At 47.2% G+C, this 23,637-nt stretch overlaps 1 protein-coding gene across 3 annotated transcripts; it reads right to left on the reverse strand.

Annotated features, from left to right (window-relative positions):
- Positions 1-13,886: 13,886 nt before the first annotated feature.
- On the reverse strand, positions 13,887-19,378 carry LOC120662273. Of its 3 annotated transcripts, none has more exons than XM_039941454.1 (5): positions 19,171-19,378; positions 17,709-17,761; positions 15,396-17,372; positions 14,994-15,177; positions 13,887-14,913 (listed from the first exon to the last, which is right to left on the reverse strand). In XM_039941454.1, exons 1-5 carry the CDS (start codon positions 19,262-19,264, stop codon positions 14,288-14,290), a joined length of 2,934 nt encoding a protein of 977 aa, XP_039797388.1. In that variant the 5' UTR covers positions 19,265-19,378; the 3' UTR covers positions 13,887-14,287. The 3 variants fall into 3 exon arrangements, with proteins under 3 accessions (XP_039797388.1, XP_039797390.1, XP_039797389.1); XM_039941456.1 differs by having other exon boundaries at positions 19,167-19,296; XM_039941455.1 differs by lacking the exon at positions 17,709-17,761 and having other exon boundaries at positions 19,171-19,365.
- Positions 19,379-23,637: the final 4,259 nt, after the last annotated feature.

A 23,637-nucleotide genomic window follows, 5' to 3' on the forward strand; every position in this document is an offset into this window, starting at 1 on the left:
CCTCGAGCTCCGTCTCGCGAGCTCGGCCATACCATGGCGGTCTCCTCGAGCTTGGCCGAATCTGGAGGCCATGGCGGGGCATGTGCGCGTCAGGGAAGGGGGGGCACACGATCCGCTGCCGCCTGGGCTGCTCCCGCGGCAGGGGGGCGCCCCTGCTCTCACCCAATCGATTTGGGGCTGATGGGAGAGGTAACGGGAGTTTGTACCGAGGGTAAAATGGTCATTTCATCTGCTCTCTACTACTATTATCCTATCAGACGGACGGAAAAGGGAAAATAGGGAAACAAAGTTTAGCTCAATGGCAAATTGGGAAAGAAAACTTTTTCAATGGCAAATAGGGAAGCACTGTAAATTTTGATGGCAAATAAGGAATTTTCTCCAAATCCCAACCCATTCGGCGCCACATCAAGGGTGGCACCCACAACCCCCACCACAAGCTTCTGCCTATCTCCCTCCACCTCCAAAGTTAGAACCTAGCACAATCCCGAAAAGAGGCAATGATCCCGTCGGAGGCACGGTAAATGTCATCAACGCCATCTCCGGCGGATCAAATGATCATGTACACGAGACGAAGCGGCAGAGAAAGGAATACCTCCGCACAGTCTCGCATGTGTGCGAAGGCAAACAATTCTGCACTCCCTGGTCCCACGTCCCAATCACATTTTCCAAAGCTGACCTCAGGCTTCAACACTACCCACACAACGACCCCCTTGTCATCCGCGCAAATATCGGCAGAAATTCTATACACTTCGTGGGAAATGACGTTGGTCGAAACCTTGTTGACAATGGAAGTTCTGTAGATGTTCTCACTTGGCAATGGTTCGTCAAGATGGGATTCACAGAGAAGAACCTGCACAAATCTCAGTACCCGCTCATCGGCTTCGGAAGGAAGCAAAATCGAAGCCCTCGGAGAAGGCAACACCCAGAGAACGGAGCTCATAACCTTCAATGTGGTAGATATAGCCTACCCATACAATGTCATCTTCGGCCGCAACAGCATCATCAAGTTCGCGGCAGTTATCAACCAAGCTTACCTCTACATGAAAATGCCGGCAGCCGGAGGGGTCATCACGATCCTCGGCAATCAAGAAGAAGCAAGAAGATGCGAAGACAATGCAGCGTGTGCCATGAAAAATATCCACGCAATCGAAGCTGACAATGCCGAAGAAGAAGAAGAAGAAGAAGAAGAAGAAGAAGAAGAGGGAGTCATGCCTGCCGAACACACAAAGAAAGTCCCGCTCTGCGAAGATGTACCCGATCACACGGTAATGATTGGCAAAGGGCTTGAGGACGCCGAACAGGTTAGGTTAATCCAGTTCTTGAGGAACAACCAGGATGTCTTCGCATGGTCGTCTTCGGACCTGCGAGGAGTCAGCCGAGAAGTCATGGAACAATCTCTGAGAGTCGACCCGAAGGTCAAGCCGCGGAAGCAACACCTTTGCACGATGTCCGAAGACCGCAAGAAAGCCGCACAAAGCGAAGTCCAGAAGTTGCTCCATGCGGGTGTAATCCGCGAAGTGCAGTACCCAGAATGGCTGGCCAATGTAGTCATGGTCCAAAGAAGAATGGCAGTTGGAGAATGTGCATCGACTTCACCACGCTCAACAAATTCTGTTCGAAGGATGAGTTTCCTTTGCCTTGCATCGAAACTCTGGTAGATGCAGCGGCAGGGTCGGAGATGTTAAGCATGTTAGATTGTTTTTTCAGCTATCACCAGATCTTCATGAAGAAATCGGATGAAGAAAAGACCAACTTCACTACTCCCTTCGGCACGTACTGCTATGTGAGGATGCCTGAGGGGCTTCGTAATGCAGGATGCACATTCAACGAAACCATCACAGCGGTATTGGACACCCAACTTGACAGAAACATTTCTCCGTACGTCGAGGATGCCATCGTGCGAAGCAAAAAGCGCGAAGAACACATCTCAGATCTTTGAGAGACCTTCGCCAACCTTCGCAAACACGGGCTCAAATTGAACCCAGAAAAGTGTGTCTTCAGCGTCAGAAAGGGAAAACTTCTAGGATGCATGATCACAGAGAGAGGCATCGAGGCAAATCCGGTAAAGATCGAAGCCATCAGAAGAATGCAACCACCCACGACGAAGAAGGGGGTACAGAAGTTGATAGGCCATCTGGCTTCACTAAACAGGTTCATTTCACGGTCTGCAGAAAAGTCATTCCCTTTCTTCAAGGTGTTGAAAGGCTCCGAAAATTTTCACTGGGGTCCTGAGCAAGACAAAGCTTTCGAAGAACTAAAACAGTACTTGGAAAACCTCGCCGTAATGACAAGCCCTTCGCCTGGAGCAGAGTTTCTGCTGTATATTGCAACTTCGAGCTCCGCAGTGAGTGCAACATTAGTTGAAGAGAGAATAGTCGAAGACAATTTGAAGCAGCTACCAATCTACTTTGTATCCGAAGCCCTTAGCGGATCGAAGTTGCTATATTCGGAAACGGAAAAGATGGCTTATGCAGTGGTAATGGCAGCTAGGAAGCTTCGCCATTATTTTCAGAGCTTTAAAATCAAGGTCCCAACATCTTTTCCCCTTCGGGTCATCTTTGAGAACAGAGAGGCCTCAGGAAGGATTGAAAAATGGGCAACACAGCTGGCATCACACACCATTGATTTTGTCCCTCGAAGTGCAATTAAGTCTCAAGTCCTGGCAGACTTCGTTGCTGACTGGACACCATCAGCATCTTCGCAAAGCCCTTCGGTCATTGAAGCAATCTGGCAGCTAGAATGTGATGGAGCTTACTGCAAGAATAGTTCAAGCGCTTCGGCAGTCCTCACAGCACCTTCGAGGACTCAACTCAAGTATGCAGCAAGGCTGGACTTCCCAGGATGCACGAACAATGTCGCTGAATACGAAGGCTTGCTTCTAGGCCTTCGCAAGGCACGAGCACTTGGAGCAAGGAGGCTATCTATCAAGTCCGACTCCGAGCTCATCACCAACCACATAGGCAAAACTTACAGAGCACTCAAACCCGAGCTAGCGAAATATCTGGCAGCAGTCTGTAGCATGGAGAAGTATTTTTGGGCTTCAGCGTGCGAAGCTTCCTAGACTACAGAACAAATAGGCAGATGTTTTGGCAAAGGCTGCAGCAGAAAACGATCCACTGCCTCTGGACGTATTTTTTGAAACACTCAGGAGCGGCTCAGTAAATTGCGCCGAAGAGCCAGCAAAATTCGTCAATGCAATCTCAAGCGAAGACTAGAGGTCGACAATCATGGCCTACCTTCGAGGACACTTCATCCCAGAGGATGAGAAGGAGGAGAAATGACTGGCCCTTAGGGCGCGAAGCTACTCAATCATCAGCAACACACTGTATCGAGGGGGTGTCTGTGCACCTTTGCTAAAGTACATTTCGCAAGTCGAAGGCAGACAGCTGCTGCAAGAAATACACACAGGCATGTGCTCTTCGCACATCAGAACGAGGGCTCTGGTGGGAAAAGCATTTCGCGAAGGTTTCTATTGGCCTTCGGCTGTGGCGGACGCCCACAAAATTGTGCGCACATGCCCCAATTGTCGGAAGCACGCCCATTACAGCAAGTTCCCGCCAGAGGAAGTCTACCTAATACCTCCGGTCTGGCCCCTCGCGCGGTGGGGCATCGACATCGTTGGCCCCCTGCAAATAGCACCAGGCAACTTCAATTATGCAGCAGTCGCACTGGAGTACTTCTCAAAGTGGATCGAAGCCAAGGCGCTTCTCGATATCACGGTCGCAACCTTGCAGAAAATTTTCTTGCTAAACATATTATGCCGCTTTGGCGTACCCAAAGAAGTCACAGTGGACAATGGTAAGCAGTTCGATTGTACCACATTCAGGGAGTTCTGTCATCAATTGGGCACCAAGTTGTGCTTCGCTTCAGTATACCATCCGCAGTCGAATAGAGCCGTCGAAAGAGAAAATGGTATCATCTTCTCTGGAATCAAGAAGAACATCACCAAGCAGCCGAAGGGCAAATGGGTTGACGAGCTGCCAAAGGTAATCTGGTCGCATAACACAACGGAGTCAAGGGCAACAAAGTTCACTCCCTTCAAGCTCCTCTATGGCGAAGAGGCAATGACACTAGAAGAACTTCATCATGGATCTTATAGAACCGAAGCTCCTAACAAAGATATCAAGCCAACAATCGACACAATCGAAGCCATCAAAACACAAGCAGCCATTAACCTTGGCAAGTACCAGGATGAAACCCGAAGGTGGCGCAACAAGAAGGTGAGACCTCGCGAAATCAAAGAGGGCGATCTCATTCTTCACCACATCCCGAAGAGCAGGATACAAGGCAAAATGTACAGCAAATGGGAAGGACCATTCCTGGTCACTTCAATGGCAAGACCCGATGCTTGTAGGCTTCGCACACTAGAAGGCATTGAAGACCCGTACTCTTGGAACAAGGATATGCTTTAGCGCTACTATGTCTAGCTTCCCTCAATTTTTTGTAATAAATTGTAATCCTTTTTTTTGTACTAGCTTGAACAATGTATTCAAGGGCTCGTACTCTTTTCCTCACAGGGGAAGCCTTCGTGCAATCCTTGTGGTTGTCGAAGGTGTGAGGTTTTTAACGAGGCGGCAATCCTATGTAACCCCTTGTGAAATATAAACAAGGTCCCCAAAAAAGAACATCATTCATATGAGAAGGCACATAAGCGTCTATCCCCCTTCGTCATAGCGAAGGGGGGAGTCATCGGTGCATTAAACGTGAATGCCACTTCGAGAAATGAGCCAAGGGCTCACGAAGCTGAATGGCCCGCAGCACCCTTGGGTCTCAGTTCTTAATTTTTCCTAGTCGAAAAAACATTCTGCGCAATGCGCCGAAGGCATGTAAACACCTATCATGCGAAAGCCGAAGGCCAGGGCCCACCTAAGCATGCTAAAGAGCCGAAGGCCCCCTCTACAGAAAAGACCCTCCGCGCGGAAGCACCGAGGGCATGGAAAGTCCTATCGTGTAAAAGCCGAAGGCTAGGGCCCACCTAAGCGAGCAAAAGTACCGAAGGTCCCTCTATCAAAATCCCTTCAAAACAAAGTTCTGAAGGCACTTTGCATTTTCTATCAACGAATGTGGCGTGCCCCACTCCTCCAAGAACGCAAAAGGGGGGGGTGACGCTTCACGATTAAACATGTTGTGTACTTGCAGTCATGGGCCACTCCAGCAAATAAAGGGGGGGTGGCGCTTTGCAATTAATCAAGGGCTTTGCCCAATTTGTTGCAAAAAAAATGAGCTTACATCACAAGTGCAAAGGGGGCTTCGCACACTCGAAGACCCATACTCTTAGAACGAAAGTGTCGCCCTCCAAGAACGCAAAAAGGGGGGTGGCACTTCGCAAACAAAATACAATGCGTCCTCGATGGGATAGACTTTTCATCAATAATGGTATCGCTCCGCGGATAAATGTGTGATGTACTTTAAGGCTTTAGGTCACCCCAAATGACAAAGAGGGGGTGGCGCTTCGCAGGTAACCAATACTACAAGGATAGTAGAAAGGGGGGGCTTCGCCCAGTTTATTACATTCAAATCTTGATTACATTTACACCACAATTACAAGCAGGACTTTGCATAGTCGAAGACCCATATTCGTGGAACGAAAAGTGCCGCCCTCCGAACACGCAAGAGGGGGGGGTGGCGCTTCGCTAACAAAATCAATAGCGTCCTTGAAGGGACTTACTTTTCGTTAAAACAAGGACAAACATACGACATTCGCAACACATCTGTTAGGTAACAAAATTACTTTTACAAAGAGGGCTTCGCCCATCAAATCATTTACATAGTTACATCTGATGTTTCCTCTTCGAATATTATGCGGTCCATGTCTTCGATGACCATGCGGACCGCGCGGTCTACTATCTCTTCGGCCGTCTTCCGCAAATATGCTTCGAATGCCAGCCCAAAAAATGTACGAAGCCCGCCATAAGTCTCATTCGGACACAATGTCCCCTCGCCGATGAAACGCGAAGTGTCTGGCGTCAGAGACTTCATCGGCAAGTTTCGGTTTAGGTTCAAGTAGCCCCATCGTGGGTGCATAAGGACGATTTGTGTCTAGAATACGCTTTGTCTCACGACAAAGCGAACGGTCAGCGAGAATCTTCGCTTGCTTTTCCGCGTCACGTGAAAACTCAGCCCAAAAATGTTTGGCCTTTGCATTATCATTATCATTTCTCCGTTCCAAATATTCCCACCATTCCCCAAATGAACCCCAGGGATGATCATAATAATACTTCGCCCACGCCCCACCGGCAACACGAAAAGAACCACGTTGCATCCATAAAGGCCGAATACCTTTGGTGATCCGTGCAGGTTCCAACGTAGGGTCCTGCGCAGACACCGAAGGTGTTAGTTTCTTACAAAACATGTCCATTTCGCAATAGTTACATCAAGAATTTATTGCCCCGCGGCATTTACATCGTCAGCTGTAGGAGCGCCCCAGCCGTCTTCGCCCCCCGTAGTCGCTGCCGCTCTGCCCGCCGAAGTACCCTAGAGATTCCCAGCATTGGCGGGGCCGAGGAAGGTGCGCGCGTAGGCTTCGGCGTTGTCTTGAAGTTGCAAAGGAAATCGAAGTCAATATCAAAACAAAAGGAAGTGATAATGCCCCAAGGCACAGAAACACACCTGTTTCTGCAGTCGCTCTGCTTCAGCCCGAACGAGGTCCCTCCCGCTTGTCTTGAAAAAACTTGCTATGAAGTTCTTGGCAATGTTCTTTGGAAGGGGGGCAGCGCTTCGGGGCGGACCTCATTTGGCGAAGGCCACTCAAAAGTAGCATCGCACATTGATCGTAGTTGGGCCTTCATCACGATGGCTTCTACACCTCACCCATCAGGAAGAAACTTGCAAATGGCGGCGCTAAGAGACCACACCGCTACCGCAACGCTTAGGTCACCCATCGCACGGTTGCCAGAGGTAGCCACAGAAACACAGGCGCAAAGCCAGTGGAACAATTCGAATATTGAAATAGAGTTGGCTGCCGGAGAAAGGTCGGGAGCAGACAGGCCCATAGTCCTCAAGAAGGCAGCAATCTCGAGCTAGAGAGGTTCAGCACTTATTCGCGATAGGCATTGATCGCTTGAGTAGCTTCCTGCTCTCGGAACTCCGCGTCCTTCAGTTCTTGGGTCTTCGCCACCAGTAGTCAGCGAACTTCAGTCGTCTCAGCCTTGGCGGCCTCGGCTTCCCGGCGGGCGGTTTGCAGCTCCGCTTTCGCTTCAGTTCGTGAAGTGGACAGCTCAGCTTCAAGCGCGGCTTTCTCTTTCTCCAAGCCAGGGACCTACTGCTCCAAGCATGCAATGCACAAAGGCCCACGCTCTGCACTCAACTGGCGGCTGGCGCACCTCGCAGCCACATAAGCCTTTAGAGCAAGATCTTCAGCGCAGCGCAGAGCGTGCCCAGGCCCGGTCATCATAAGCCTTCGCTCCATAAGCGTAAAGCAAAAGGCGTCGCCCGCCTCAGCTAGGTAATCCCGCTCGTGCTGACCGCTCTCGATCCGAAGATTCCTGACAATCTGGCCATCGATCAGCCTTGTATTCCCTATCCCTAGAGCCTCTGCGACTTCGGCGGGATTTGATTGACTCATTAAATTGCCACTGCTCTCTGAGGAGCTCGAGCTATCTGTGCTGCCTTCCACAACAACCTGCTTCCCATTCGCGGACGTGCTACCTGCACACTGGGTGTGCCCGGATTCACCCAAGTCCTCCATGTTCACCTCCTCCTCCTCCCTCGAAGAGGATGAAGCCGTCTTCTTGAGAGGTTTCTCTACCTCTGAAGCGAAAATGGCCTCTCATGCCATATTTCAATATAATATTTTGGTGATTGATATAGACAACACAACACTTGGACTAATATGATTGTTAAGATGACCATTCTCAGGCTTTTAGGTTCAAGTGATGACAAAGAGAAGATAGGCGTAGCTAGGCCCGAAGGGCCGCACCTACGGGAGCCGCCCCTCGCGGGTCTCAGGGCAGCGCCCTGAAACCTCTTCGGTCCAAAGGACAAGAATTGAAGAGACCGTGAAGAAATCCAAGTCGAAAAGATCAAAACGAAGACAATTTGCTATCACTAGTTAAACCGATGATGAGCAAATTGCACTCATCGGTGCAATGAACACATAAGCTGCGAGCTAGGGTTTGCCACCGGATTAACCGGCGTTGGGTGTTTTACACTCACCGGTGTAATGGACTTGGAGGCCGAAGAAGCAGCAGGAGTTTTACAGGCACCGGTTAAACCGGCGATCAAGGCAAAGTGAACGTCGGTGTAGTTGTCCAGAGAGTTGGTTTTCGGGAACTCTGGGACAGTTACATGCACCGGTTAAACCGGCGATGAAGATACATTCACCGGTTGATTACGTCGGTTGATTAAGGTAGCCGTTGAAGTATAACGGCTAGTTGGAAAAAGGTGCTCACCGGTTAAACCGGTGATGACACAAAGTGGATCATCGGTTTAACCGGTGATAGCGCTTTTTGTCAGCCATTTTTCCAACGGCTCTTTTGGGGTGTGTGGGCTATATATACCCCCCAAGGCTGGTTGCTGCATATGATTGGACGCCAGAAAAGTTGAAGGAAGTGTTGCCCAAACAAACTAACATCTCCAACCATCCTAGCAAAGCTTAGTGTCATATCTAGCTTGTGAGAAGCTTTGAGAGAGTGCTTTGTGCACTTGTATAGGGATTAGTTCTTGCGAGAGCTCCCTTGAGCAAAGTCTTGCTGCGGCAAGCAACAATGTACTCGTCGTGTGACCCTCCGACTTGGTGTGGAGCGGCAACGACACTTTGTGCGGGGAAGGAGACCCCTCTTGGTGAGAAGATCCGATAGTGAAGACGGTGCCGTTGGTGACGCTTCGAGAGAGACGGTGGAAGTGGCCTTGTCTTGGTGACTTGGCGCCACTTAGCCTTTGCTTGCCAGAAGCCTTGGTGGCGAACGCAAGATGGTGATCAAGCGAAGAGACTCGGCATCACACTTGTTCTTGTTGGACAAGTGGCCGTGGACGTAGGGAGGGACTTGGTGTCCTAACCGAACCACATTAAATCGTGTGTCTTGGTGTCTTCATGGGAGTTTGCATATTCTCTCCCTTACCTCTTTACTTACCATATTATGTTTCCGCATTTACTCTATCTTGCGTGCCTTTACTTTCCTAGTTAGTTTGATTAGGTTTGGCTATAGGTTGCAAGTCTTTTAGGGGTAAGTAGAGAGTAGCATAGATAAACCTTAGTCATAAATAGCATGTGTAGGACGTGTTAGGTTTATCTTATGCAAATAGATTGAGCCCTAGGATAAAAAGCGATTAGCGACCCTATTCACCCCCTCCCCCTCTAGGGTCGGACACCCCAGTGATCCTTACAATTGGTATCAGAGCCTGGTCTCACACCTCTTACTAGGATTAGCCAATTCCATTGGTAAATTTGTGGGAAAGCTCGTAGGAGACCCGTCGACTTCACCATCGAGTGAGTATCATGTCCGGGGAAGGGATGAGTAGTGATAGGGATCCGTTTTTCGTTGGCACTTGTTTTCCACGATGAAAAGTGCTTATGCAAGCACATCTCCAAACCCGTGGGCTTGATGTTTGGCGTGTCACCGAATTAGGCAAGAAAAATTAGACTAAGGCCGAGAGACAATATGATGCCATTGCAAAATCAATTCTATTGTCTTCTCTATGTGACAGTGTGTTTAATCGTGTATTTGCTAATGAAAATGCTCATAAGCTATGGAAGCAAATTGTTGAGAATCATGAGAGCACAAAGGATGTTGCCAATCAAAAATATCATATTTTCGGCGAGAAGCTTAGTAGCTTTAAGCAACTTCCCAATGAAAATTCTCATGACATGTACTCACAATTAAATACTCTTGTAAATTAAATTAATGCCTTAGGTCTCAATCAAGTTAAAGATGAAGAAATCAACCGCAAGATTCTCTGAAGCCTTCGCAAGCCCGACTACGACATCATCAACACACTCTTGCAAAAGGAAGACTTGGTCAAGCTTACACCCAACCAAGTCATCAATCAAATCATTGCCCATGAGTATAGTATGGGAATGACAAAGAAGGATCAAGAGTCCACCTCCTCCTCAAGCCGCATGAGTCTCGCCGCCAAGCACTCATTCAAGCACCAACCAAGGCGACAAGACTCATCAAGCTCAAGTGAACAAGAAGAAGAGGATGAGGAAGATAGTGATGATGAATCAAGTTCAAGTGATGAAGAATATCCAAGGGCCATGCTATACCACCACCGCAAGATTGCCGAGCATGTACATGAGCTCTATGAGCTTGGGTATAAAACTCTCATTAGAGGGAGTGCGGTTGGGATGGAGAAGATGGCGAAGAAAAAGAACAAATCAAGATCTCAAGCTCTCTCCGCCATCTACAAGCCTAAGAAAAGTGGTGAAAGCTCAAGTCACAAGAAAAATTCCAAGAGCTCCACCACCCATCGCCCTCGGAGATCATCACCACCTCCCATGTGTCTCATGGTACAAGGAAGCCGAATTGAGGCTGCACCTCCGAAGTCTCATCGCCCAACTTCACGAACACCATCTTCGGCTGAAAATGGCATCGGAAGAGGCGAGCAAAGCCTATAGCAGTAGGCTCCAGCTTACAGGTCTTCGTCAACCACATGTACAGGTTGAGCCGAACGAAGGAGGTCGGTGTCATCTGATGAGTGTAAACATCGAAGAGCTTGAAAATTTGAATCACCACCGGGTCCAGAGGAAAATGAAGGCCGGTGATGAAGAAGTCGCGGAAGACTACGACCTCGTCAGGCTGGGGCTTCGCTTCAGTCTCCCAGGCCGGAGGAGCCCGCGCGAGGCCATTCTTGTGGACACCCCACTTCTCCATGTCCTCGATCATGGCTTGCGTCATGTAGCACTTCCCAAGGACGCAGTCGGTGGGAATCAGACTCGTTTGCATGGCGTCATGTCCCCGGAAGAAGCCGTCGCGACCGAAGAAGAAAACAGCGACGAAGCAGACAACAAGCGGCGGGGCGAGGCGTCAGAATATGAAAGCACAAGCGAAGAGAGGTTTGGGGCTGGGGGGCTGGGAGAGCGAAGGGAGCCGAATCGACGTGGGGGCAACATCATCTTTTATCAGGAATTTTAACCGTCTCATTTATTCAAATTTCAATACTCTACTTCTTAATATTTTCCCTGGAAAATCCGAAAAGGTTATCTAGCCTCACCAGCGTCGAAGCCAGCATCTTTCCCCATATCTTCGTGCCATTACAGGTATTCAGGTCGCCCTCGCACGCTCGTCCGCCCGAAGGGTGGCGCTTGAGGCAGCGTTTCACGCGCTAAGGGATCGAGCCTCCAGGTGCTCCGAGGAGTGCACGCAGCCTCGAGGGGCTACTGTTGGGGGAGCCACCTTCGGGACTAAGGTGCGGCGACCCGAAGGCTCAAAGACCGAGGACGAGCCAATCTGGCCGGCAGAGGCCATGGAGCGAAGCATCAGCGGCGAAGGCCTCCAAGCGAAGACCCCGAGTCTGGACGAGGAGAGCGACCCGGACCCGGCACGGTATCGAATGGGAGCCAGTGAAGGCCGAGAAGCGAAGGGTGGCCGAGCGAAGGGGAAATGAATGACCTGAATGGCGAAGGTCGAGCCCGAAGGCCCTGCGGAAGACGTTCGGTAGCGAAGGTCTCGGAGTCGTGAGGAGGCCCACTTGTCGGTCCAACTGTAATCCACTATCATGTTTGTTAATGTAATATTATCTGGAAACCCATGGAATATTCTGCAATTGTGGCAGTTAAAGGGCAGTACGGGAAATTTACACCCGCGGGCAGTTGAGCCGCCGGCTATAAATACCCCCCGTAACTGCTGGTGATGGAACATTGAATACAGAGCAATTACTCCCTTGCTTTGATTTTCGTGCTATTACTGTGATTGTGATTGTTTTCTTGAGGCTTCGCCCTCGACGAACCGAGCTGTTGTGATACTCCTTTGCTCCGAAGGGTGTCCTACACCAACACGCCCTTCCTAGCCACCTCTCACCTTCGTGTGTCTCTCACACAGCCTACTCCCGCTGGTAGCTCCCCCCCATCCCACCAGCCCGCGGGAACCCTTCCCAGCCACCTCCTACCTTCGTGTGTCTCCCACACAGCCTACTCCCGCTGGTAGCTCTCCCCCCCTACCAGCTTGCTCCCGCGCAGCTCCCCCTACCAGCTGTGGTTCCCAGTCCCTGCTCGGCTACGGCCATGGCGGCGCAGGGGCAGCGGAGCTCGCGTAGTCAGGCGTGGGCGCGGGCGGAGAGCTCGCCTGGTGAACGGCGCACCACAGGGGAGCTCCACCTCACCCTGTCAGCGGCGTGGCCCCGCGGTGAAGCTCCGAGGCGGGGGCGCACGAGGCCGCGCGAGCTCCCTTGATGGCGCGACAGGTTTGTTGGATGTTGCAAGCATATGTTTTATGTGTTTCAAATGTTTAGAACAATGTTGCAAGTGTTTCATTGTGAAAGTAGACCTAGATGCTGTGATGTTGCACGTTTTTCACATACATAGCAAATGGTCATTGAAAATTGTTATCGAATCATCAATTAAGTGGAAGGCATTGTTCAAGACGCATGTTGCAATTGTTTTTCTAGATGTTGCGTTTTCATTGAGAAATTTAGAATGTTCCATGCAACATGAAACATATGTTGCGGCGTTTTTTCTCATTATTGATGGATGGATAATAAAATTTTACAACATACTTTGATGTTGCGAACGCTGATTTTCGATGTTGCGTATGTTGAGTTTTCTATGTTGTAGAACCTGATTTTGGATATTGCATCGACCGTCTGATGGAAGATGTTCCTGTGACATCCCGGCCCAATAAGGATAAATTTGAGCCCACTAGTGGCTCTAGTGTGAGTGGCATGGCGTGAGTGTGGGGAGTTGTCCCATCTTGCTAGTTGAGGGTGAGTCTCACCAACATATAAACCCAAGTGACAAGTGCATTTCAACCCCAGGGTTAACCCTTTTACGCGAAGCGAGGACGAAAGCGTAAGCGAGGTTGGTGCGAGTGCGTGTTTTACTCAACGTGCAGAGTAGAACTTAGCCATATTTGGGACTGGGGCGTTACAATTGGTATCAGAGCCGACCCTCGCGGTTACACGGGACGTGTGCGTGCTAGTGACGCGGGCATATGGCGCATGGCGCGTGTGGACCCGTGTGTGGTCACTCGGCATGGCATATGTGCCTGACGCGGGCATATGGCGCATGGCACGTGTGAACCCGTGTGTGGTCAAACGGCATGGCATATGTGCCGGTACGAGGCGCACGGACGGCGTGTGCTAAGAGGGGAAGTTACTGGTCGATTGCCCCAGTGTGTGCGGGTATGTTGCCGATGAGGACGTCGGGTCCTTTAGGGGGGTGTATGTGACATTCCGGCCCAACAAGGATAAATTTGAGCCCACTAGTGGCCCTAGTGTGAGTGTCATGGTATGACTGTGGAGAGTTGTCCCACCTTGCTAGTTGAGGGTGAGTCTCACCAACATATAAACCCAAGTGCCAAGTACATTTCAATCCCCGGGTTAACCCTTTTACGTGAAGCGATGACGAAAGCGTAAGCGGAGTTGGTGCGAGTGCGTGTTTTACTCAATGTGCAAAGTAGAACTTAGCCATATTTGGGACTGGGGCATTACAGTTCCTATCAGACGTCCGGGCGCTAGCACGTCCGTTAAAATGATTACTTATTCTATTAAGTCACATCTCAGTCGTAATAATCTTCGGTCATGAGCATGCGTCTCTACATCTCAAGCATATCTCCGCATGTAGATTAAACACATACACACACAAATCATAATAATTAAGTTAACAAGAAAGAGGGCCGGCCGGGCCAGCGGCCGCATTTTATAAAAAGCTAGCCGCCGTACCGCATGCAGCAGATGATCGCATTGAGTTGAAGAGAGATGGCAGCCACAGGCTAAGAAAGGTGCATGCCTCCTTATCGACATCGATTGCCTTTGTTCCTTTTTCTGAAACCAATAGCTTAACAACAACATCAAGAGAGTCACTGCCTGCCGTACTACATATCCTATCCTAGTACTAGTATGATATGATAGAGATAACAATGAGTGGATCGACAGACACTATCTAAACTTTAGCTAGTCAGATGCAAGAATTGGTATGTGTATGTCGATGTATATCATGCCTTATTACTAGGCCAGGTTACCTGTTACAATGCAGCAAGCCACCAGATGGTGTTTCGCAACATCGATCACTCATCGTAACAGTAACACAAGCTATGGCCTGCACTATATACGGAGTTGCTGAGAAACCAGTGTATGGAATAGTATCACATTACATGTTAGAGGATAGGAGCACTGGTGCTTTGGACTTTCCCAGTCACAGCAGCAGCTCGGCCACTTCTTCAAGGAGATCCGCGCCTAGCATGCTCTCCAGCTCTCCTGCAATTTGATACGTGGCATCTTCGCAGTCCAACCACTCTACACCCATCAACCTTTCCTCCTGGAAGCACTCTGCTTCCTGCCGTTGTCGGCACACCCTTTCCCACACATGGTCCAAAACACTATCTTTACCCCTTCTTTTGGACTGCCGCTTCTTCCGCATCCCACTGTGTTCCAGACAAGTAACCACAGTTACCACACCCCTAAGGGCATCATTTGTCAGATCGAAAAGGAGCCTCCTATCGGATTGCGGCCATCGGATGTACTTCCCGTACTTCTTTTCAAGGCTCTCATAAACGTCACTGCTCGCAGGAGCAGGATACTCCCACAAATAACATGCATCCAGTAGAAACTCCTGCTCATTGCTCTGAATACCCATACAAGTGAGAATGTCAAGGACATAGGCAAAATCCCTTTCATCCGCATCCCAAAAGGTGTTGGACATCTGACCAGCCTCATTATGTGGTTTGCAGCTGGCAGAAATTCCATTATCGCTCCACAAAGCGGTTTCATCATCATTGTTTGTGGCTTCTATCCTGAGAAGTTGAAGTTGCATCCTCAGCTCTGCAACAACCAAGCAGAACAAAACTCAGCAATATAATGTCAGGAACATGAATCACCAACTGAGAATTTGGCCTCCTTGCCTTGCAGATCTGCGCTTATTTTTTCAAAGCCTCCTGAACAGCCATCTTCTGCGCCCAATGAAGATTCAGAAACTGACACTGGTGGCTGATCATCTTTGCATGAGCTCACATGAGACACTGACTCTTCTGTAGGATTAGAGGTGAATGCATAGCCCGCGCATTGATCAAGCACATGTTCCTCAGCCTGAATGCAGCAGAAATGCAGAATCATCAATCCATAAATAATTCCTCAAGATTTTTTTTAATTAGCATAGATTCACAGACAAAATATGGAACTTCAATACTACCATGCAAGGGTGCTTACAGATTAAGATAAATTGCACCAAATAAAAATCATGTACTGTTTTCAATAGATTGTTTAAGCACGTTCAGTACAAACTGAGTAGCATGAAGTTGAACTACCTCGTTTGCAGAGTCACTGGGACTATGGGAAACAATATGGTCATCTAGCACCCACGTTGACTCTTGATGCATCACCAGGTTCCCTGAAACAGAAGCCTGGTCCTCATCTTGCCATTCTGGAACCATGTAGCTGCTATCCAAACAGCATTGTGCACTTAAAATATGTTTGGAATTTGCAGGCTGTACAAGTCTCTCTTCAGATGAATCTATCACAGCAACACTGCAAGCCGGTTCTTCAAAATTCACATGTATCTCACGTTCAGTAACCATATTTTCATCTCCATCCAGCGATGGCAGATCACTTTCATTGCAGTGACGCGTTGATGTCCTGTCCAGTGATCTCATTGGTCTTCCACGAACTAGCCCATCTTCAGAATTATTATGTGCCACTATGACAATGTCTTTGAGTACAGAGAACTCACCAAGCCTATAATTTTCTTTTCTGCTGGTCATCTTCAGGCACTGTTGGGTGATGGATGAAGGAAGAGACTTCAACCTTGTCGAATTGCACACATTCTCATCTTTCCAACCATCATTGCTGCTAATACCAAGAGGATAACCGCACAACCCTGGCATTCCATCCTTATGCAACTCTCCCTTTGGGCATTCGCAGCAAATTGACGATCCTGAAGTAAATTTTGATACCTCTTTGTCAGAGAGGGCAAGCATGTCCCCTAGTGTACGGAATGAATTAGCATCTTGTGATGGGTGCTGATATTGGTGAGTTATCTTCCATCTATCATATAGGCGTCTTTTTGCTTCCTTCCTGATCGATGTTTTACGATTTGATCTTTGATATGCTTCCGAACTCTTTAGCTTTGCCATGGATGATAATAAAGATGCTTGTGCATCACAGCTAAATGGCCCAATATCTGGAGTGAATATCCGGTTTCCACTTATGCCTCCCTTGACAGCTCTTGTTATTTCTTTTGTGACTTCACGGGCAATTTCTATTGACCCTTTGCCACCAGGGCCAAACACATCAAATTTTCGTGTTGGCATCTTATACATGTATTCTTCTGTATGTCGACTCTGAGCAGCACTGCCATAATCAAGGGGTGCTTTGGACTTTCTGTAACTAGACTGGCACATTTCATGTGTTAGTGGAAATGCTCCTTCCATGTCTTCAGTTTTGCCAAGGCATGGCTTCAAGACAACAATGCGAGTGGGAGAACAATGTGTGTCAATCCTTTCCTTGAAGCTTGACCTTGAAAACTTCTGTCTGAAAGAACTAGTTTCCTCTTCAAGAGGTTGACTACAATGGTTAGCACAAGGATTCGTTGGAGAATGCTTCGCTCCTTTTGGTGCACAACAACACATTGTAGTATCTTCTGGTGGATAAATAATATCTGCATCAACAAACTTATTTCTTCTGGATGGTTTCAACACGGTAATACGGTTTACAGCAGAAAATGGAGAACGACTGATATCAGTAGAATCTTTCATCAGAATATTGTTGGATTTTTGAAGAAATTCCAACAAAAGATCTTTATTCAATACCAATGCCTCAAGTGCACCATCGAACTCTTTCAATCTCTTAAAAGATTCCTTAGTTGAAAGACACTTTGCATCCATAAATTTCTGCCTCAGGAAGTTCATCTCAGCACTGTTAACCTTGTCTGGTCCAGAACAGGTGTTCAGGCATCCAGAACTTAGGCTCTGAGTCTTCATCCTTGCAGACTCCATAACTTCGAAAACATCTTTGAATTCTAGAATATGATCAGTGCTTATCCTATTTGGAACATCTCCAGAGAAACCATATTTGTCACAATAACTCCCAGGCGACATGAAATGTGAACAAATCCCGCATGTACTGTTGCTATGGTATCCAAATGAAGGCATCGTGTCAAGGCCCATAAGCCTTCCTACAATACTTGGCGATGCATGCCTGACATCTCCTGAGACTTCATCATCTATCAGCATCTTCATTGGGGTGCTGCCCACACTTATGGATGAACAAAGCCCCTCCCCACCAAACTGACACAAAAAAAAAAAGAAAACCGCAAATCTGAAACTATTAGTTTCGCTCTTGAAATGACAAAGCACATTCAATAAGGCATAGCATCAACAGCAGAAAGATTACAGCAATTACAAAGCATCTGACCAGAACCTACACACTATATGAGTTGGCCTGGTTCATGACATGCTGTGTAAACAGGATTGACTAGAAAAAAATGCATGCATGCTTAACGAAGTTTAACTAGCTCTGGCGCCCTGCCAGCAGCTATTTTCTTAAGCTTTGGAACTCTGTGCAAGCTACATCCCATAGGATAGAAGTATCAGAGGCTTTGAAGATAAGAATCCACCACTCACCAATGAATCTGAAAGTATTCTGGCTGCTCCTTGTTTCCTGGAGGATCCGGCCTCTTAATCAAAGATCATGATATGGAATAAATAAAGTGTTGGTAATAGTTCAGAGCAGCAAAAAGAACAATGCATGGAGTAAGCATCGTGGATGCAGTTCACAAAGAACTAATTTCACCATCAAAGGAGATATTAAAGAACAGGGACAGAGGAATCAGTTTCGTCCTTGAACTAAATGGAAGAGGAACACTTGCATATTAGACAAACGTTGCACTCAGCACACCAACTTAATGGAAAACAAACAGTGTCAAACTGCATGGGGGCAATAGTTTGCCCAATATAACCAATAAGAGTAAGATAACCAGAGAAAAAGATGTATGAGGATTGTCACTCATTTGAATTTGCAAGCGAAAACAACTGAAGATATCATCCCATTCCGACCTACCTTGTGAAGATGAACTTTTCATCTTTCATATAAACTAATCCCCTATAATTGTAGCAGAAGTCCCCACAGATCAAGTTCCGATCTTATAGACACAGTGCATGTGAAGATGAGAACGATTAATAACCGATGGGTGTTGGATGTAGCAGCCAAGGAGTCCAAGATAGAGCATATCTATGGCCATCCAACGGATACAAACAGCAGAGCATAGTACAAACTTGGATCCGACACAAGGACCAGGCAAACTGAACTTTTGCTATTAATTTACTACTTCAAACAATGTAACTCAACACCCCAGTTAACTATCTTTTGAGACTGCTAATAGTATGACTCAATTTTATTTACTGATTAGAATGAACTCCTACTTATGTGTGAACCTTTGGGGTGCTTAACCAGCATGTGAGGAGTACAAGTTGACATGAGCTGTACCAGCATTTGACCTTAAAAAGGGTGCCATGTTCCGTCTTTCAGGAATAGTTTAAGCTTGGGCCAAGAGGCCCGGCACAAGAATCCAAAGCATAGGTAAGGTGGTCATGCACGCTGTATTTGCCTGGAACAAGAAATGGCACGAACAAGGCAATTTAACTCAAAGGGAACACTACATTGCTTTTACGAGGAGAAAGCGAAGAGAGTTTTCACAGGGAAAAGAAGAAAACAGAAAAAGGGGAACGGCAAAGGCAAACTTTTTTTGCACAACATACCACCAGATGCAAGAATCCATGCTCTTTCCCTGTTCTTGTGACCCCCCCCCCCCCCCCCAAACACCACGAAAAATGACAAAGAGAGGGGGGGGGGGGCTCGGAAAGAGATGAAATCCTGAGCAAGCCATGAGCGTCGCTACGAATTCAGCGGAGCGCCGGAGATCGTGATGGTCGTATATACTCACAATCCAATACGTCGAAGGTTGGAAGAAAGGAAAGGGAAATTCATTCCTGGAGCTAGGAAACAAACCTAAACGGCTAAACCTAGGCTGACACTGGAAGAGAGAGGAGAGATGGGAGACGGGTAAGGGAAGGAGCACTCACATACCGTTAGCGAGATGGGGATCGGCAACAACACTGGGATGGAGGTCATGGTCGTCGCTCCCGTGCGATCTACCGCGGTGGCGAGTGTGCCCCGGCATCTAGCGAGCAGCCGAGCAATCTCGCCGGGGACGGGGCGCGGGGCAGGGGCTTTGCCTGGCTACAGGCTACTCCCTGCTGTTGTCTGTGCGGCTGTGCCTATGTGGGCTCTGGCCGCAAGAGGGATGGGAAAGCGTAAAGTTGGGGTAATTTAAATATTTGCCATCCAGTTTAGGAATGGAGCTAAAATATTTGCCATCAAAACAGTTGCAAGTCCTATATTTTTGCCACTTTTGGCCCTGTGGCATGCCAACTCACCTGTCCACCGTGGATGGGGCAGGGAAAAAACCGTCGTGCCCCTCCTCCACCTCACCCCGCCCCTGACCCTTAGCCGCAGCTCCCTCTTATTTTCCTTGCTGACCGAGGAGACCGGTTTCCCTCTGATTAAGTGCACAGAATGCGGGTTGACGCGGGTGATTGAGCTGCGGGCATGGACTAACAACAATCTTGGTAGGGTATTTTTCAAATGCCCAAGAAACATAAAGGGTGGTGGGGGAGCTGAGTCTTCATCTAATTCTTTCATTTTTGTGAAGTTGAATATGCATCTAATGCTAGAATAATTTGTAGGCACCAAATCGATGTCCCTTTTATTTTTGGCAAAAACAGTACTTCAACAAGCTTGTTAGCATGGGCATCATCAGTATGCATGAAAGAGCAGTAGCTTCAATTGTTGAAAAAGAAGAACAAGAAGAAGAAGGAGAAGCCAACTCAAGATCTGTGCACGGTCCTAGATTGAGGTCTAGTGAACTGGAAGCTAAGATTGATATGTTGGTTAGGACAGTCAGGTTGTTGATGTTTATGAGTGTTGTTGCTTGTGCTGTTGGCATCATGTGTGTCATGAAGTAACTTGTGAATGTGGCTTTGTAGGCCTGGAACAATGTAATGTCTTTGCTATATTAATGTCAGTTGGCATTGTTCCAACATGTTATCAGCAGAATTTTCAATTTATTTATGTTAAACATTGACAATCAGACTAACCACAGAAACTTGTAGTACTCAATCACATGGATATAGATTGATATATGAAACGGGCAAATTCAGCAGCTTGTTCGTCACCCAGGATGGATACACACAAATTGTGGCCATTTAACAGTTTTGGCCAACAAAAGGAGCCCTTTACAGAGTGTTTGGGCAAACCAAATCATAGCACAAAATGGGGCAATTTAATAGTTTTGCCCAACAAAAGGAGCCCTTTACAAAGGCCATGAGTGGCTACATTATATCATCTTTTTCTTGATTTTTGACGCCACTTGCTTCTTCCTTGGTGTGATCTTCTTAGCAGGAGTGTGGCCAACTTCATGGGAGACCTCAGGGTCAAATGGCCCAACTTGGTCGGCTGCCATTGACAACCTCCTGCCAATACAGTAAAATTGTAATGAAATTGGTTGCACAATGTGAACTTTAAACATGAATTTTGTTTAGTTTGTTGATGTTGTACCTCCTAGTGATAGGACCTGTTGGGGTTGTTGGAGCTGGTAGCGCCACTTGTAGAGGATCAGCTTGAGCATCTGGAAGCCCCATGTCCAGTACCCTTGAGGCAGCTTGAGCATCCTCCAAAGCTGCCCTTGCTATGGCTTCAGCTTTTTCAGCTTCTAGCCTAGCCTTTATTGCGGCTTCTTTGGCCACCCTTGCTCTTGTTCTTGGGTAGAATGTTCAAGTGCAGGGAGGTCATCTTTCTTTGCCTTCTTCCTCCCAGCCTTCACAGTGGATTTCTTGGTTCTCTTCCTGCAACAAGGTTAAGTTAGTAGAACACTTAGATGGAATCAGTAACATAAAATGGGAAGTTAGTACCTTTTTTTAGTTCCTGTCAAATGACACCTCCAGCTACCTTGCCTGTGTCCACTTTCACCACAGCCAGGACACTTTACTTGTCTGGTGGCTTTCCCACTTCTCTCAGCTGCTCCCTTGATCCTCAGCTTCTTTTGTCTGCCTGGCCCTCTCTTTTTTCCAACTGGAGGATGAAGATGGAAGCCTTTTTCCACTTGTGGCCACTGATTTCTATTAGTAATGTTTGGCACAATTCCTTGATAAGCAGCTCTGAACCTCTCTACTGAATAATAGCCTTCCACAAAGTTTTCCCAGTTTGGCTGCCTTGTAGTAGTGATGACAGCTAGGGCATGTGGACAAGGTTTTCCTGTAACTTGCCATTCTCTACAAGTGTGGGCCTTCTCTCTTACATACACAACATGCCTCCTCACTTCTTCATCCTTGTAGATTTTAGTGACCTCTGATTGGTCAGGATGAGCTTTGGTGACTTTGAGGTTTCCTAGCCCCTTTGTTGCTGCATTAAGTTGGTAAATTATAGCAGGGAGTATGCCAGGGGTTAAGGCCATGGATATATTTCTTCTTTTCTCAAACAAAACTACTAACTTCTCCCTTATAGCATCTACCAGACAGTGTGGAGGCAGGTCCTTGAACTCCTTAATCCAATTATTCCAACACTAAGCTAGCTTGTTGTTAATGTAATCACACTTGATGTCTGCACTGAACTTACTTCTTGCCCACAGTAACTTGTGTTGCTTTTCTAGCCACACACTAACTTCAGGGCTTGCAGCCAAAACCTTATCAAAAAAGTACTTGAACCTGTGTGGAGAGTAGGCTCTAGCTGCAGGCCACATGTTTTTGCCATAGACCTCTCCAGTGTAGTACTTCTTCATGTTCAGCAGTAGGTGTCTGAAACACTCTCTTTGTTCTGCATATGGAAACACATCCTTTACTGCTCCTTCTAGTCCTTTGCATGCATCAGTGCAAACTGCCAATCTTGGAATTGGACCAATTGCTTTACTCAGCTGCTCCATAAATTATGTCCAGCTTTCCTTGGTTTATGATTCAAACAAACCAAATGCAACTGGAAACATCTAATTATGACCATCTAATGCTACAGCTGCAGGCATTTGTCCATTCCATTCTCTATTTAAATGAGTGGAATCAATACTAATGTATGGCCTACAACCATGTAAGAATCCATTTATACAAGCTCTGAATGCACAAAAAAAGCTTCTAAAATGCACTTTGTCATCTACTGTCTCAGTCTGAATTTCAACAATGCTACTAGGCGACCTCAACTCTACTTTAGCTTTGAATCTATACAACCAGTCATAAGAATCACTCCACTTACCAAAAAGTTTGTCAGCTACTCTTTGTCTCCCATACCAGATAGTTTGATAGGCAATTTGAATCTTGCACTTCTCCTCAAGCTCTTCTTTTACTGCAGCTGCACCCATATTTGGCTTCCTCTTCTGTAGAGGAATGGCTCTCTCAGCTACCCAGGCAATGCTAGCCATCTTGCCAAGAACTCTGCTTCTTGAAGCACAATTATGGGTATCCTTGTGTATCTGAATCTGCAACACATGACAGCTATTAGAAACCTTCAAACTTGCAATTATTTAATTACATAAAAACAATACAAAATAGCAACACATGAAATAGTAGGTTAAATACACAACAGTTAGTTAAAAAATATGTACCCTGACACTCTTATCATGTTGAGTTCTAGCTCTAATAATCCATGGACAACCTGACGCCTTGCAGTATCCCCTGAATCTTGTTTTGTCAAATTTCTCAGTGCCCAGCTCAAATTCATTCACTATGGCATATTGTTAACTGCCAGCCTGAATTCATACATACATGGATAGTGTGTGCCAACAGACATATCAGGATTGTCCCTATCCCAATCAAACAGTGGCTCAATTGCCTCTGTGTCATCAATAGGAATGGCCGCCTCTGCCATGTCTCCTTGGACCTCACTACTCATGCCAGGGATGGGAATGTCCTCAGCCCTCTCATCCTTGTCTTTGAATCCCATAGCCTCATAAATAAGGTCCTCATCAACTATTTCCCTGATGTCACCATCCTGATCTCCTTCTGCTAGGATAGTTAGTGATTCCCAATCTACTGGAACTGGCTCATCATCTTGGTCTAGTGGAATCTCACCTGGTGGAGATGTGCATGTATCACCTGCCCCTTCTGCATAAGTTCCAGCATAAGAAGCCTCAGTATTTGTGACATCAAACCTAGGAGGAGCACTGTTGCTAGACTTAGAAGCCATTTGTGTATCATATCCATCTTTGTTAACAACCTCCACAATAATGTGTGCCATCCTTTCATCCCATTTGTCCTTTAGCATTTGCTGCCGATGATCATCCCTTCTAATCTTCCACTCATAACCAGTATCCCTATCAGAACCCAAAGTGCCAATGTCTAGCTAGGCCCCCATATAATCTTTGTGGCCATATCATCATAAAATTGAGATAAACTATATCCTCTGCTCCTATCCAGCCACAACTCATGCTTTTGCTCAGCCATTTCTATCAGACCATATTCACCATCAGCGGCATACTTAGCAACCTTAAGGACTACTCTAAACGCATTGTCA

This window comes from Panicum virgatum, chromosome 2N (genome assembly GCF_016808335.1).
Source record: "Panicum virgatum strain AP13 chromosome 2N, P.virgatum_v5, whole genome shotgun sequence".
Lineage (NCBI taxonomy): Eukaryota > Viridiplantae > Streptophyta > Magnoliopsida > Poales > Poaceae > Panicum > Panicum virgatum.

Excerpts from the sequence above, each read along its gene's own strand:
- LOC120662273 (XM_039941454.1), bottom strand. The coding sequence starts at position 19,264 with ATGCCGGGGCACACTCGCCACCGCGGTAGATCGCACGGGAGCGACGAC. Across the intron at positions 17,373-17,708 it reads GAATACTTTCAGATTCATTG|TTTGGTGGGGAGGGGCTTTG; the intron begins GTGAGTGGTGGA and ends TTTTTGTGTCAG. Across the intron at positions 14,914-14,993 it reads AATAAGCGCAGATCTGCAAG|AGCTGAGGATGCAACTTCAA; the intron begins GCAAGGAGGCCA and ends TGGTTGTTGCAG.